This window comes from Taeniopygia guttata, chromosome 18, assembly GCF_048771995.1.
Source record: "Taeniopygia guttata chromosome 18, bTaeGut7.mat, whole genome shotgun sequence".
In the NCBI taxonomy this organism is placed as follows: domain Eukaryota; kingdom Metazoa; phylum Chordata; class Aves; order Passeriformes; family Estrildidae; genus Taeniopygia; species Taeniopygia guttata.
The window spans coordinates 3909167-3923661 of NC_133043.1; the positions used below are offsets into that span (position 1 = coordinate 3909167).

General features: G+C 38.5%; 1 protein-coding gene across 13 annotated transcripts in view; it reads left to right on the plus strand.

Moving 5' to 3' along the window:
* PECAM1 (platelet and endothelial cell adhesion molecule 1) overlaps positions 1-14495 on the plus strand; it is a 44945-nt gene that overhangs the window by 7821 nt on the left and 22629 nt on the right. For 7 of the 13 annotated variants that reach the window (XM_030287448.4, XM_030287449.4, XM_030287451.4 and 4 more), the window contains exons 4-12: positions 6013-6039; positions 7190-7483; positions 8172-8471; positions 8585-8854; positions 9223-9483; positions 10415-10696; positions 12545-12826; positions 13233-13340; positions 14195-14222. In XM_030287448.4, the coding sequence (XP_030143308.4) occupies positions 6013-6039; positions 7190-7483; positions 8172-8471; positions 8585-8854; positions 9223-9483; positions 10415-10696; positions 12545-12826; positions 13233-13340; positions 14195-14222 (1852 nt within the window). Of the gene's footprint in view, positions 1-5551; positions 5871-6012; positions 6040-7189; positions 7484-8171; positions 8472-8584; positions 8855-9222; positions 9484-10414; positions 10697-12544; positions 12827-13232; positions 13341-14194; positions 14223-14495 lie in introns of those variants that run through there. The other 6 variants (XM_030287455.4, XM_030287456.4, XM_072936964.1 and 3 more) reach the window with 2 other exon arrangements.

The following is a 14495-nucleotide window of genomic DNA, read 5'->3' on the forward strand; positions in this document are numbered from 1 at the left end:
ACTTCCCTTTTTATTAGATTTGCAAATTTTCTGCCTGGAATTAATGTGGTTGTACATGTAGAGAGAACTGGATAAATTTGACAAAGATTAATGAGCATCAGAACATGGCAGAACAGGACAGAAGTCATCCAACCAAAACAAGTAAGTTAAAACATCAGAAAGGGAAATATGTATCACTTGGTGCTGTGACAATATTCTGCCTCAAGTGAGCAGGTGGAAGGGAATAAGCCAAACCGTGCTCTCATTCACAAGGTCAGTTCTTTAACTTGAGGATGAAAATGCTGGGATAGTGTTCTGTAGTAAGGCTGTGATGGCATCACACTGTGTCTGTTCTGTCACAGGCTTCTGAGAAATGTGTGTGTCTCAGCAAAATTATAAGAATTATTATATATTGTTATTCCCAGTCCCAGTTTCTCATCCTGAGAGGTCATGCATTCTGGAGGAGCATCTGCTGCAGTGGTTGTCTGCAGAAGGTTTGCCAGAAATCACATGGACTGACAATTATGTCTGGTGATGAATTAAATCAAGGCTTCTGTTTTGTCTGCAAAAAGGTTTTACTTATATAGGCAGGTTACTCAATACTGGATTTTCACATTCCTACTCAAAAAGGCTGTGGGGGCAAGTCTGCTGTTTATTTCAAATATGGTGTTTGATTGTGAAAGAATTGTTTTTCTGGAGGACAAATAAGAGAAGAAGAGGAAAGGATCTCTTTTCTATGCATATTTAAGGTAACTTTAAATTTATTCTGTTATGAATGAGAATTTTGACATAGTGAATGCTTTTCAATTGATTGCAGATTGCAAAGAACATGTCAGCAGGTGAAAGGAACTTTTGGGTACCAAATTTAATAAACCTAGCAGCTCCTAAATCCCCCAAAGATTAAATATTTTTAAATGGTATGTCTGTCCAACAAATCATCTCCCAACAATAGAAAAAGAAAGAAAAAAATTATGAAATACCGAAAACTGGGATTACTAATGCATTTCTCTTGGGATACATTCAAACATCACTGCATGAAAAGTGTTCCAGACAAATGTTTTCAGGAATTGCTGTAAGAGTACAGAATAGAGTGCTCTGTTAGCTTAATCACTCAGTTTACTCACAGGTGTAATTTTAACATTTTTTTGGTTCCTAACCTCTGATGAAAGTTAAACTTCCCCCCTGCCTCCCCCAATACTTACCTTATTTAATGAAAAAACTTTTAAAAAAAGAACACATATTCCAGGACTGATGATATCTATTTTCCAGCCTTTTTCAAGCCTCTCTTGGTGTACTCTGAGGTGTATCTGAGGAGTATCTGCCCCACTGTGCAGCCATAAATCAGTTATAGAGCAGCAGCAATGGCTGGCTGTGTGTGGGCACCTGCAGCAGATCAGGAGTAAATCAATTCTGCCTCTTGGTTTGCACAGGCTGCTGAAAGATTTTCTGTCAACTTGTATCAGCTCATTGAGTCACTACCAACTGAATTTTACTAATGAAACTGATGTGGAATAATGCTTGTGGAATCATCAAGCAGTATTAAAATAATGGTAAGAGAAGGAAAAATATTTCCAGGATTAATTCCCTCTGCAGCCAGAAGTTACTGACCTCTACTCTGTCACTGCTGATACTCTGATGGATATTGCTGCAGAGCTTGAGGCTGTTTTCCAGCTCCATCTGGAAATGCTGGATGTTAAACAAATCCTGGTCCATTGCCAGTAAAGGGCACGTGTGACAGTGACAGGGTGTGATGTGTGTTTCTGAACTGAGGAACTTGTTCATCCAGTAGTGGACAGCAGCTAAAAATGTCCTTGAGGAGCTGAATCAGTCACACATTACTGGCACAGAGAAAGTTCCAGGTGTTCCCACAGACCATGATCATATTGTAATCATCAATTGATTTCACATCTCGAAAGAAGGAATTTCTCTTATTTTTCTGAAAGAATTTCTAAGGTACATGGAAATGTGTGCAGTGTGAAATACAAATCAAGTAGATTTCTAGTGCTCTTTCCAGTGTTGCACTGTATCAGTGAGGAAGCATAAAACCAAATAGTAATAATTAGCTCCTGTTGTATTAAAAGTAGAAGTTCCAGGGTGAAAGCCTCAGTGATATTCTGTCATTATCAGCCTTCTGGTTCCTTTAATTAATTTAATTAAACCTACAGGTTTAATTTATGTTGCTATTTGGAGGAGGTGCTGGATATCAAAATCAAACAATGGTTTAATTGTGAAAGGGGGCAGTGAGGGAAGCCCAGTGTGCTTCACTGTCTTGCTCATCTCCCAGCAGATGGTGCCATTGTGAAATGTAATTTATACCCAGACCAACTGGGCAATGCAGAGTTTCTGTAAATTGTAGATTGTGGAATTTCCAGACTTCTCAAAAAAAGGCAATGTTAATTTCTTTAATGTTCTTGTAAGTATTCAAATCCATGGAGAAAAATTTTTATTCTTCTCTAGGGAGGTATAAAGACGTGCTTTTTAAACAAAAATAATTGATGCAAATGTCCCACTTTCAAGAGAAGATAATATGTGTAGAAAGAATTTGTTTCATTTCCAGCTCACCAGGGATTTGTCTAGACTTGTGAAAACAGCAATGTTGTTGTAGTTCTATTATCTGTGAGTATACCAAAACAGGAATTGATAAGTAAGCAAAACAGTTCACAGCTGTAAGGAATCAAAGCAGTTAAACCATTATATGTGTCAGGAATTGAGGGATTAGAAATCAGAGCTATTCTTGATTTAATTACTGGGAAACCAGTGTTGACTTCAGTGTAGATAGACATTGATTTATAAATTTTTAAAATAAAATTTAGAAAAATCCTAAACATTTGTAGATACACCTCTATAGCAGTGAACTGTATTAAAATCTGTGAGCCTACAGATGAAATTATGTGGAACCTCCATGATCAGTGACAAGATTTCTGAGCCCACAAACGTTTAATCAACAAATCAGTCAGAACTGGAAGGCGACACACACAAAGCCTACATCTTTTCTGAAGAAAGTGAAAATGCCATCAGGAATGGGTATTTGAGACCAAGGGACCGAGTCTGGGGGCCCCAGAAGTTTGGCTGCAATTGGTGTGTGAGATGTGAGGTGTCCGTGCTGGAGGCTGGCACCATAGCTGCTCTCTGCTGCGAGCACCTGGAAGCAAACAGCTGCAGTGTGCTGGGAACTCGGAGCTCCCTTTCCTGTCATAAGGGACTGGCTAAAAACACTCTATTTGCAGAGGGAAAAATTTGAAAATCTCACTCAGCGTTTTTCCTTTAGTTAGGGAAATAGGCTTTGCCTCTCATTTCAGCAAAGCTCTGTTCACTTGCCAGAGCTGGTGGTTCTTAGGAAATGTCACATGTGAGCAAGTAGCAGAGGATCCAGCCAGTAGAAACAGGGACTGTGAATTCCCAGATGAGGTTTAATGTGTAAGGGTCCAATTCATTGGCAGTAGATTAAAAGTGATGATTCCCATGGGTTGTAAAGGGCATTTAGTCAGATTATAATGGCTATTCTGGTTGCTTCAGGAGGTGTGTTGCATTTCTGAGGTCAATCCTGCTTTTCCCACAGACGTAATAGGGATTTAATAGATTGAATAGTTTTTAATATGATGTGAATTAGGATAAATTTGATCTTATGTAATTCAGAAATATGTATCTTGAGAGATGGCATTAAAATGGCTGTTAGGAAAATATGCATTTGTGTTACTGGCACAGGTACTTTAAGTTTACATCCTTTAGGTCAATATGGTTTCCAGTTTAAGCATGTAAGACAGTATTACAATATTCTTGTGTGTTTAAAATGTTTTTCTCTCAAATTTCATGTTATTTTGGCCTAAATTCCTGCAGTAGAATTTAATTCTTGGATTTTGGCCAATGGCAGCTTGATTTTCCTCTCCAAGACGTGTTGAGGCTTGTCAGGAATATGACAGTTTAAAAAGTCTGTAGAATCTTGTGAAATGGACTTCATTTGGAAGTGACATCTGGCAACAGCTTCCAGTTTTGGCACCATTAAACCTTAATCCTGAGCTATTTCAGCCTAAAGCTGGCCTTTCCACTTGAACCTGGCTCTGACCTGAGCCCTGCTGGTCCACTCTGAAGGATATTGGCCCACCCTCACCCTCCTTCCCGCACTGGGGCTCAGAGGAATGTTTGTCCCCCGTGGGAAAGACTGATGTGGTTTTGCTGAGCTTTTTGTGTCCTGTTGAATTCTTCTACGGGGAAAGAGGGAAGGGGAAAATCTCCTTCCTTCCTATTTTTTTGTTACCAGTAGCAAAAGTTGATTTACCTTTGTTCTCCACCTGCCATGTGTCCTACTCCTTTCCTTTACCTGTCTCTGGGGACCATGGTTTGACAGCTGGCCAAGCCACCAGGTCTTTTGTTGGGGGTTGTTTCAAACAGTCTGGACTGAGCAGGACAAACACTATTGCTAGTTACCAGCTTAGTCTTAATTGCTGTGACTATTGTGCCATTCTGTAAAACAGCCTGAGAGGCCTCGTTCATCCAGCCCATACATTGTTAAATAGATGAGTGTTTTCCTTCTGTTTCCTTTTGGAAAATTCCACGCTGATGTGGATATCATCATTGATGTAGACTTATAGTTTTAAAATAGTGGTTTGGGGGGAAAACTACAGCTTTCATTCACCCCTGGAGGAAAGAAAGTGATTTCATGTGAACAGTGAAGCTTATGAGAACTATCTGTCTCATTTATAGACTTCTGTGAATGTATTTTGCATTGTTTTTTGCAGTGTTTTAACAAGCCTGGAAAATGTTGCTGGATTTAAAGGAAAGCATTGGCTCTGGCCACAGGGGAAAGAACAAAGAGCTGAGCACTCAGTTTTCAAGAATAACTAAATCACAGCTTGGGGAGTTCTGGGTCACACATCTTGAGAACCTTTCCGAAGGGCTTTGTTTTAACTCACTTTGTCTGGCCTGTAGGCTTCAGTCGGTATCAGGGCTGGAGGGAATGGCTTAAGTGTGACTTAAAAGTAGGCTGATATGCTGAGAGGAATATTCTGGACAACAGAGAAGTTCTCTGTTTCAAATTGTGCCAGTGCTGCTGCAGATTTCTGCTGAGAATTGCAACTCCATCTGATTCTTTCCTGAGGGGTTTAAGGCTTGTGATTGTGTGTCCTTTGTGCTGTCCTAACTGCATAAAATAAAATCTGGTGCAGATCCATGTTTTTGATGTATTATGTTAGTATGAGAGATCCACCTGTCAATATTCTAGTCTCACACAACAGTACCTCTGCTTTTTGAGATAATTTGAATTTATTGTGTAACCTACAGTAAATCCGTTCTTTGCCACAGCAAAAATGGAAGTCCTAGAAATGGAGGTAAAGGGGGAAAACAAGTTATTATTTACATCTATTCTCTGAAAGAGTCTTCTGATAGGATGGAGGGAAATATTTGCTTAAGTATCTGCTGAGGTCAAGTAGCAAAGGTAATTTGTGTTCCTAAATGGTTAATCATGACTTTAAAATACCCATATTGACAGGAACTGCAGGATAATGTCATTGGAACTTCTTGTTTTTTTAATACACCTTAAGAAATTAAACAAAGCAAATGCATTTGGTAGCGCCCTCAGGAAAAGTCCAGTCACTTCCTGATCAGCAATCTGCCTGGGAGCAGCAGATACATTCTCATTGTTTGCCATTTCCAGTTTCCAGTAATGGGAACGATTACTTGATCCAGCCAGTTTCTGCTGAAGATCTGGGAAAACGTACAAATTTTAATGGCAAAATTTAATCTGTTTCCATAAAACAGCAAAGGAAAAAAGCATAACGTGGTTTTGGTACTTGGAGGCATCACCTCCGAGAATGAATATTGTTTTATTTTGGAATTAAAGTGTCTGTCCTCCAGGAACGAGATGTATCTTGCTTTTCTGGTGATTTTCTTGCAGTGTAAGTTTGATAAGTAAATATCTGGGTGGGTACATGTGTTTCTGGTTTGTGTGGGGTTGGTTGAAGCTTTTTACAGTGTTGCATTACTGTCTCTCAATCTGTAAGCTTTGAAAATAACATTTCTTCTCTTTTTTTTTTCCAGGTTCAGAACTTTATGCTCAGGAGAAAGGTAGGGAATGGGAGATTTTTGTTGTTTTGTTGGGGTAGTCTGTGTAGAAGTTTAATATAACTGATTTAACTAATTCCTTGGTTGGTATGCATCTGTAACAGAGTTTATTTGGATTTGCTGTACAATAGCTCAGTATGAAATTTGGCCATATGATTAAAAAAAAAAAAGGGCTTACTTTGTGGTGTTTCTTGGTACTGTTTAAATCAGAGATGGGCTACTTATACCTGAATAATGGTTTTGGTGAAATCTTTCCTAGACTAATTTGCTTTACTAAACTGCAAAAGAGGTAGGAGAGAAAATTAGCATTTTGTTTAGATGTGTAAAAATCCCTCTCATGCCCACAAGAAAGGAGGAAGGATAAAATTATAGAATATAAATTAAGGACACGGTCTCCTGGTCTTGCAAAAGAATTGATCATGTCTAAGCAGAGTTCAGAATTCGTGTTCTGAAATGAACATGTTTACTTTTTATCTTATCATCCTGCTAGCTCCCAGCACATACATTCTGTATGCTTCCTTTTTCCCATCAAAATGGAAAGAAATGGGAGAAATGGGAGAAATGTTTACTTCTTGCTGTTATGTGGTTTATTCACATGCAAAGAAATTCACAGCTTTTCACTGATTTTATGGCCCAGACTCTCTCTAGCAAGGACACTCTATAAATAGCTGGAAGACAAGGGACTTCTTTAGATACAGGAAAGTTTTTCAATTTGAGTAGCAATTTCTAATACAAATCCTGACCAAAATGGGCATAGCCCAGAAGTGTAAGTTCTAAAGGAAGAGAAAGTGAATTAACTAATACATCTTTGTCTATACCTGTTCCTCGAGATGTGAGAATATAAATATCAATTATACCAGGAGTCTAACAGTTGTAACATTTAGGCTACAAATTATTTTTCTTGCTGTGGTTATAAAACCAGAATATATTTCTATGCACATACATTTCTATACACATATACATCTTTATATAAATACTACCATGAAGTTTATTTCTAAAAGCACTTATCAATTCAAATTACAATATTCCTATCAAATGAAATGTAAATTTTTAAATTAGTATTTGTAATTTAAATGTAGCAGCTTGAAATAACTGTGTTATGTTGGATTAATTTAAGATAAATATAACTTTTTCTTTTTTATTTTCTGTCAAGTTTTTACTTTCAACAGAGTTGAAATCCAGGTTCAGCCATCTGTCAGAGTGAAGAATGGAGCTCCAATGTCAATCATCTGCCACGCTGATATTATCAAAAATACTGATTTCCAGCTGAAGCACAATTTTACATTTTTTAAGGATGGGAAGCTTGTGTTTATGACCATATCAGACAAAAAAGTTGCACAATATGAAATACCTGTGGCCAAATCTTCAGATACAGGAGACTATGAATGTACTGTGAAGGTGGATGGCAAGCTGGGTTTCAGTAACACCACCTATGTTTGGGTAGCAGGTGAGTGTTCTGTCAGACATTGCAGATGAGATATACAGAGAGAGAACAACCTTAAAGGGAAGGAATAATAGTCAGTGCTTAAACAGGGTATCTTGCAAAGTGTGTTTTATTTTTGACATCACGGTACTTGATGAGAGTTTGGTACTAATCCCCCATGTTAAGGCACAGAAATGAACTCAGGACCCCAAGGCTCCAGGACAGATCAGTGCTAGTCAGGAATACAGTCTGTGCAACCATCCCTACTATCCTGAGCCTCTGTTCCCTAGACTAGAGAAAGAATTATTTGTGAAAGTTGTGCCCACCCCAATAACCATGATAGGGGTGGGAATATTCCTGGAAATGCCAGGGATGCTCAGGGTGTGAGAGCCATCACCAAAGCCAGCATCAGCCATGGGCCCCTTTTGTAGACAATGTTGTCTCAGTCTTGTTCTTTCATCTCATATGAGAACAGAGGCCACCTTTCTCCATACACTTTCTAGACATGTTCTCGACTGCAGGTGACATTTTCCCCTTGGAAAAGCATCTTGGACAGAATTTGTCAGCACTGAGTAGTTACGGGGTCATCTTTTGGTTCTTGCAAACTATTTGCATCTGTTAATCAGTATAAATCATTCTTACAATCATCAGAGATAATGTTTATTTTGGGATTATGCAATATTCAGTTTCTTTTCTTGTTTTCTGTTGTAAGGAATGACCAAGCCAATCCTGACTGCTGACAAAAAAGAAGTTTTAGAGGGTGAAATTGTGAAATTACGTTGCGAGCTGCCAGAAGAAGTACCACCTTTAGTGTTCTTTTTCCGGAAGATAAAGACAAATTCAGCGCCTAAAGAAAAACGCATACTTGAACAAAACCAAAATTTTTCTGAAATGGAATATTATGTTGAAGCAGAAGATAATATTTTACAATTTGATTGCTTTGGCAAGAGACAAGTAAGATCTGGATGGGATAGCTCCCAACACAGCAACAAAACACTTGTTACAGTCAAGGGTAAATCGTTTAACTTTTTTTTTTACATTTATTTGCTAGCCATAGATAAAAATCGGGTCACATATTTATATGTATATCTATCTATCTGCATGTTTATATGTATTCTCTTGCAGAATCATTTATAAAGCCCACTCTGATCACCAGGCCCTCCAATAACATTACAGAAGGAGACCCAATAGAATTTGAATGCTCAACTGTGGTAGCTCAAATGCGTGACATTGAAATCATCTTCCAGAAAAACAGAACAATCCTGAAGAGTGTACGAGATAAGAAATTTTTGAAATACTCTACAGTAGCTACTCAAGAGGACAGTGGTGAATACCTGTGTAAGGTGGAACAAGGAGCAGTGTCTAAAACCACCAAACTGAATGTCTTTGTGTCAGGTAAAACATCTTAGATTTTACTCAAAGTATTAATATTTAAATTTGGCAGAACTCAGGATCCAAGTGTAACCTCCAGATCCAAGTGTAAATTATCTGTAAGTTAAAGGCTAGTTAGATTTTAGTCTCTGATTTTTGTCCATCTATACTTCCCAACTAAAATAATATCCTCAAACAACCTGTGAAAAGTGGTTTCAAGCAAATGCTAAGATTCTGTTTTCCCTGAAAATACAATAATATTAAAATAACACGATTCTTTTGTTCCCAAATTATAAACTATCAGTATGTCCTTCATTCTGTATACTTTGAGATAAGTAGTCATATTCTTCCATGCTCATTTTGAATGAATCAGCTCTCTTTTTATCTTGCAGAACTATTCCCCAAGCCAACACTGTTTGCTTCTATGACTGAGTTGGATGAAAATAAAGATTTAAGTTTGAATTGCAGCATTAATGGTTTACGGAGAGCCAACTTCTCTATACTACGGAAAAGTTCCAGTGGAGACATCCTGTTGAAAAAATCTAGATTCTTAGCAATTAAAGTTAATGTGAATGATACTGGATCTTACATCTGCAAAGCTGAAGTAAAAGGAATAGTCAAGGAGAGCAAACCTGTAAGGATAAGTGTTTATGGTGAGTTGATACAGAGGCTTAAAACCACCAGGGTGGGGGAAGGATCTAAACCAGAAACTTATAAATAAGAACATCTATTTACAGAATCAGTCTCCTGTACATGAACTAGCAGGTGTCTATTAGTTCTTATCACATGAATTTCTGTGGGATGTTCTTTAGCTGCAGAAGATTTGGTATATTGTGATATAATCTAGTCATACTTTCCAGGGGTGACCCTCAGAAAAGGAGTTGGAATGTCTTCCTGCTGGTCCCTAGGTTCTGCTAGGGAGCAGATAAACCCTCATTCACTACCATTTGCAGGAGCCAGGAATGTTCTGCAAAACTTTCACTTTGATCTGAAGTTCTGTCAATGTCTGCCTTGAATCCCTGCCCCTGACTCTCCAGGCAGAAAGCCAGGAGAGCCAGAGGTCATCTGGTTGGCTCTACTCTAGAAAAGCCAAGGGTTCATTGCTATAAACACAGCCCCCTCACCAGCTCACCAGGTATGAGTACTCCAGTGCCCTTCCCTCTCATGGAACAGGCACAGTGGTTCTGTCCAAGGGATGAACTGGACTGTTCACTGTGCTGCTGGAACAGGGCCCTGAGGAGGTGCAATCTCTCTCAGGTCATACCTGGAGCAGACTTATTCCTTGGGTCAGAACTACTTTTGGAATTTGGCTGATCCACAGCTGTGTCATTGATCCTTTCCTTGTTTCGCTTCATACTGTCACTGTATGATGCTTTATTCAAAGTCACATATTTCTATTATCTATGCTATTGACTTGTTCAGGTCCCCTTATTTCCATTCTATCGATGAGGAAGAGCTTCCCAATATTAGATTGTGTGTGCAAACTAGCTAAATAGTGTATGTTTATGTTTTCTACAAAATACTATTGTGTCTTTTGGCCTTATGCAGTGTAATTTGCAGCAATTTTTTTTATTTACCTTTTAGCTCCAGTCTCCAAGCCAACTCTTTCTGTTGTCAGCGGTTCACCAGAGGTGGTATTAGGGAAGCCTCTACAATTAATCTGTCATTCAGCAATGGGAACACCCCCAATAACATTCACCTTCTACAAAGGGAATGAAATGAGGAAAAATGTAACTAATGACACATATGCTACATTCTTGGATGAAGATATTGGACTAAATGATAATGGAGGATACAAATGTGATGCTAGAAACAATCACTCTAGTGGTGTGAAAACTAGCAATATTCTAAATGTCACAGTGATAGGTAAGTCTGTTTAATTCTTCTTCTTGTCTAATGTAATATTTAGAGTTTTGAAACTGTAGCAGCAAATGGTGGGCTAAGCAAAATGGATGTGAAATGTTTACAATTTCTTGCTCATTTGAGTTAAAATAGTTGCCTGTCACAGCACAGTAGTCCAGGACCAGAGCAGAAGTCAATTCTTGATCTTTGAAAAAGAAGGGGTAATTTCTCTTTACCAATGATTTTCTGCTTTGCATCCTGGTTTAAACCCCAATTGTGTTGGTCTTAATAAGATAAACTTGTGGTTAATAGGCTGTTTTCCTTCTGAGTTTTGACACTGAGTTATGTATGACTAGAACAGATAAATGCAGAATTGTTGCATTTCTTTTGAGTCAGTTGGATTATTGCACACTCTCCACTTGCTGAGCTAAACAGGGCTTTTTAATACAGTATTTGCATTCACCCAGATTGCAGCACCTTAGGACTCACCTTAAATTCATCAGTTCCACTGTTTACTAACAGTAGAGAAAAGCTGAATGATAAAACTCTCCAGAGTTTTATCTAGGGAGATCTGAAGTCAAGGTATTTTGAAATAACAATGTACAAATAAACAAACACAAACCATAATCTTAGTCCATTAACAAGTGGCTATTTCTTTGCTGGAACTGGTGTACCTCAGCTGTCAGAGCTGTGGTTTGGGATATATTGTGACACTGTTTAGAAGTTCTGAAGAGAAGGTTGTTGTTTGGAGCCTTGTTAGCCCATCTTCCACGCCTTCCACCCATCACTGGTGAGGTGGTGACTTCAAATTCTTTGTATTCTGTCCTTTCTGTCTGTACCAGATCTGGAAAAGGATTTATGTTTTCCAGAGCAATTCTGTCTGTCAGGAGCTCAGTCATAGTAACCCATGTCTTATATCTAAATCTGCTTCCTAATACAAATACAGCTTCCATGACCACCATCTTTTCATATCAAATCTGGTTTCCTTCCTCTGCTTCTGTACCAGTGTTGCCTTAATGATTCCTTCTTTATATCTGCCTTGTGTTATCCACAGCTCTTCCCCAAATATATTTATAATATTTTCAGAGAATTTTTCTTTAGGAATTTCAGCAAAACATGAATCCCAAACATTTTGCAAAGCTGCTGACATTGTACATGTCTTGCATCACACGATGTGTGTCCATTTTCTCCCCCTGTAATTACAAAGGCTGAAGTTCATCTGCTCCTAGGCTAGTTTTGTGTATGCTCATATGCTTCATCTGTAAACCAGCAAACTTAAAATCTATGGTTTGGCTATGCATATTCTTACAACTTCTTCAAATGCAAACTAACTTTTCTCCTTGTGTTTGCTATATTCTGTAACTATTGAAATTTGGGATTTGTTTATGCTTTTGGAGAACTCAATCCATTATCTCTTGACACCCTCTATTGTATATTAAAAGTTACAAGAACACACCACAGAGTTAGCATAAACCAGCATAACTCTACATAACTATGGAAGCAGAACTACATAAATTGCACCATAATTATTTAAACAATGGAACTGCTGAATATATTATTTCTGGAAAATCAATCAATTGTAGGCTGGGGCCAGAGGAGCATCCAAAGGATTTTAAGGAAAGAGACTGACTGACCTCTGTGGAATGGATATAATTTCTTCCTGTGTCTGCTTTGCTTCTCTCTATTTCTAGGTGTATAAAAATATTTACTAGAGGATGCTGTCTGGCAGAGACTGTTCAGAAAGATTAATACTGTGCATTCAGTCTCTGTTTAACTAAGCATTAAAGCAAGCATATCTACAATACAATATTTTGTCATCAAAGTTATTTCTAATAGTGCTAATATTTGTTTTCTTTGTGCCTTCCTCTGTAGTACCAATCAGGGGTGCCAGTTTGGGCAGTGTTCCGTATGGAGAAGTAGAAGTTGGCAGTGATACTGCTTTCCTCTGCTCTGTGAAAGAAGGATCTTGGCCAATTGACTTCAAGTTTTTTAAAAAAACGGATCATGAAGTTCTTCTACATGAAGTAAGGGAATATTCAGACAGAACCATATGGCACAAGAGAACAATGAAGAGGAAGGACACAGGGACCTATTATTGCATGGCTTCAAACCGAGCCAGCGTGGACGTGAGGAGCCATCCAATAACCATCAGTGGTGAGCTCATTAATGATAAGCTGCCTAGTCTGTCACCTTTACAGGTGGGGCCATCTGATTTGAGATGTTGTTAATAGCACCTTACTGGTGGTTTGTGTTCCACTGCTGTTAGAAGTTAAACAGAGAGATGTCTTTATAAACAGAGATTGTCCAGCTTACATAGACAAATTTAGGGGATGCCCAAAAGCCAAAGGAGCAAGATACAAACTAAAACCAAGCTGTTGATGTACTGAGCTTTTGGTCACAAAGGAGAGGCTCACTAGAGAACTTGGCACACAAGTCTCTTCCAAGATCTTCCCCAGTGTGTAAGAAGGTTGATATGTAGTAAAATGGAAGGTCAGGAACTACAGAATTTGGTAGAGTTGACCTGTAAATACTCTCTTAAACATGTTTTTCTTATTTTCAGTCATCTTAGCAGCCTGGCAGAAAGGAGTCATTGCTGCATTTGTCCTGACAGCCATGGCAGGAGCAGGAGCAGTTGCTTTATGGTGGTTTTTGCATAAGAAGAAAAAGGGTAATGAATGGTTCCCTTCTCTTTGGGGACAAATATATTACAGTTAAACTTGCATTTGTCTCAGCAGCAAAGGCTTGTGGGGGTGAGGCTTCAGAGATAACTAAACACAATTCAAAGAATCTACTTAGAAATGCTAGGTGACTCAAATTAGGCTGCAAATATGCTGAAGCTTTCCAAGCATATTGGGCAAAACATGTAAGTAATAGTGCTGGCAGGCACTAGGGAAGCAAAGGTTATAAAATACAGGCCAGAATTACACTGTTCCCATGCAGTCCTAGGTCTGAAATTCAGCCTCAGGCAATGTAGAGGCAGACAGGGCCTGAGGAGGTTTCTGATCCCTTATAGAGCTATAACAATTCGATTTGGGGCTCCAACTCAGGTGTAATTGATCTACTTCTCTAGTCCTCATGAAGCAAACTTAGATTATTAGTTTATGGGATTAGGTTTTTTTCTTCCACTCTGTAATACAATTTAATTTAGGGATTTGTCTTTTACCATTAAGGTGGGTTTTTTTAGGTCTAGTTATTTCATAAAATAAGTAAATTTGCTTTATTCTGTGATATCCTGTACATGGAAAATTATTTGGTAAAGTTCGGAGCATTTGGATGTCTCAGATTGCTTAAATTGTCTAGGTTAAAATCTGGGCCTTGGGATCTAGGGTTCTCTGTGAAAGAGAGATTTAAGGGACCTGGGAGATAATCAGGATATAAGACATGAGGTAATTAATTTTGTGTTAGCCAGGAGAAATTACTCTGACAGGAGGAAACAATCACTATACTTTTGGTTTTAATTTTTATTTTTAAATTCTTTATTTGTACAACCTATTAATAGATGTTTTGTTTTTCTCTATCAAGCTAAAGGACCATCCATGGAGATGTCTGGGTAAGATGCCTTCCTGTCAGGGTTTCGGCTGGGATAGAGTTAATTTTCTTCTTAGTAGCTGGTAGAGTGCTGTGTTTTGCATTTACTGTGAGAATGATGTTGATAACACTGCTGTTTCAGTTAAGTAGTGCTTACACTAAGTCAAGGACTTTTCAGTTTCCCATGCTCTGCCAGTGAGCAGGGGCACAAGAAGCCAGGCAGGATCATGGCCTGGACAGTTGACCCAAACTGCCAAAGGGATCTTCCACACCATAGAGTGTCATTCCCAGTAGA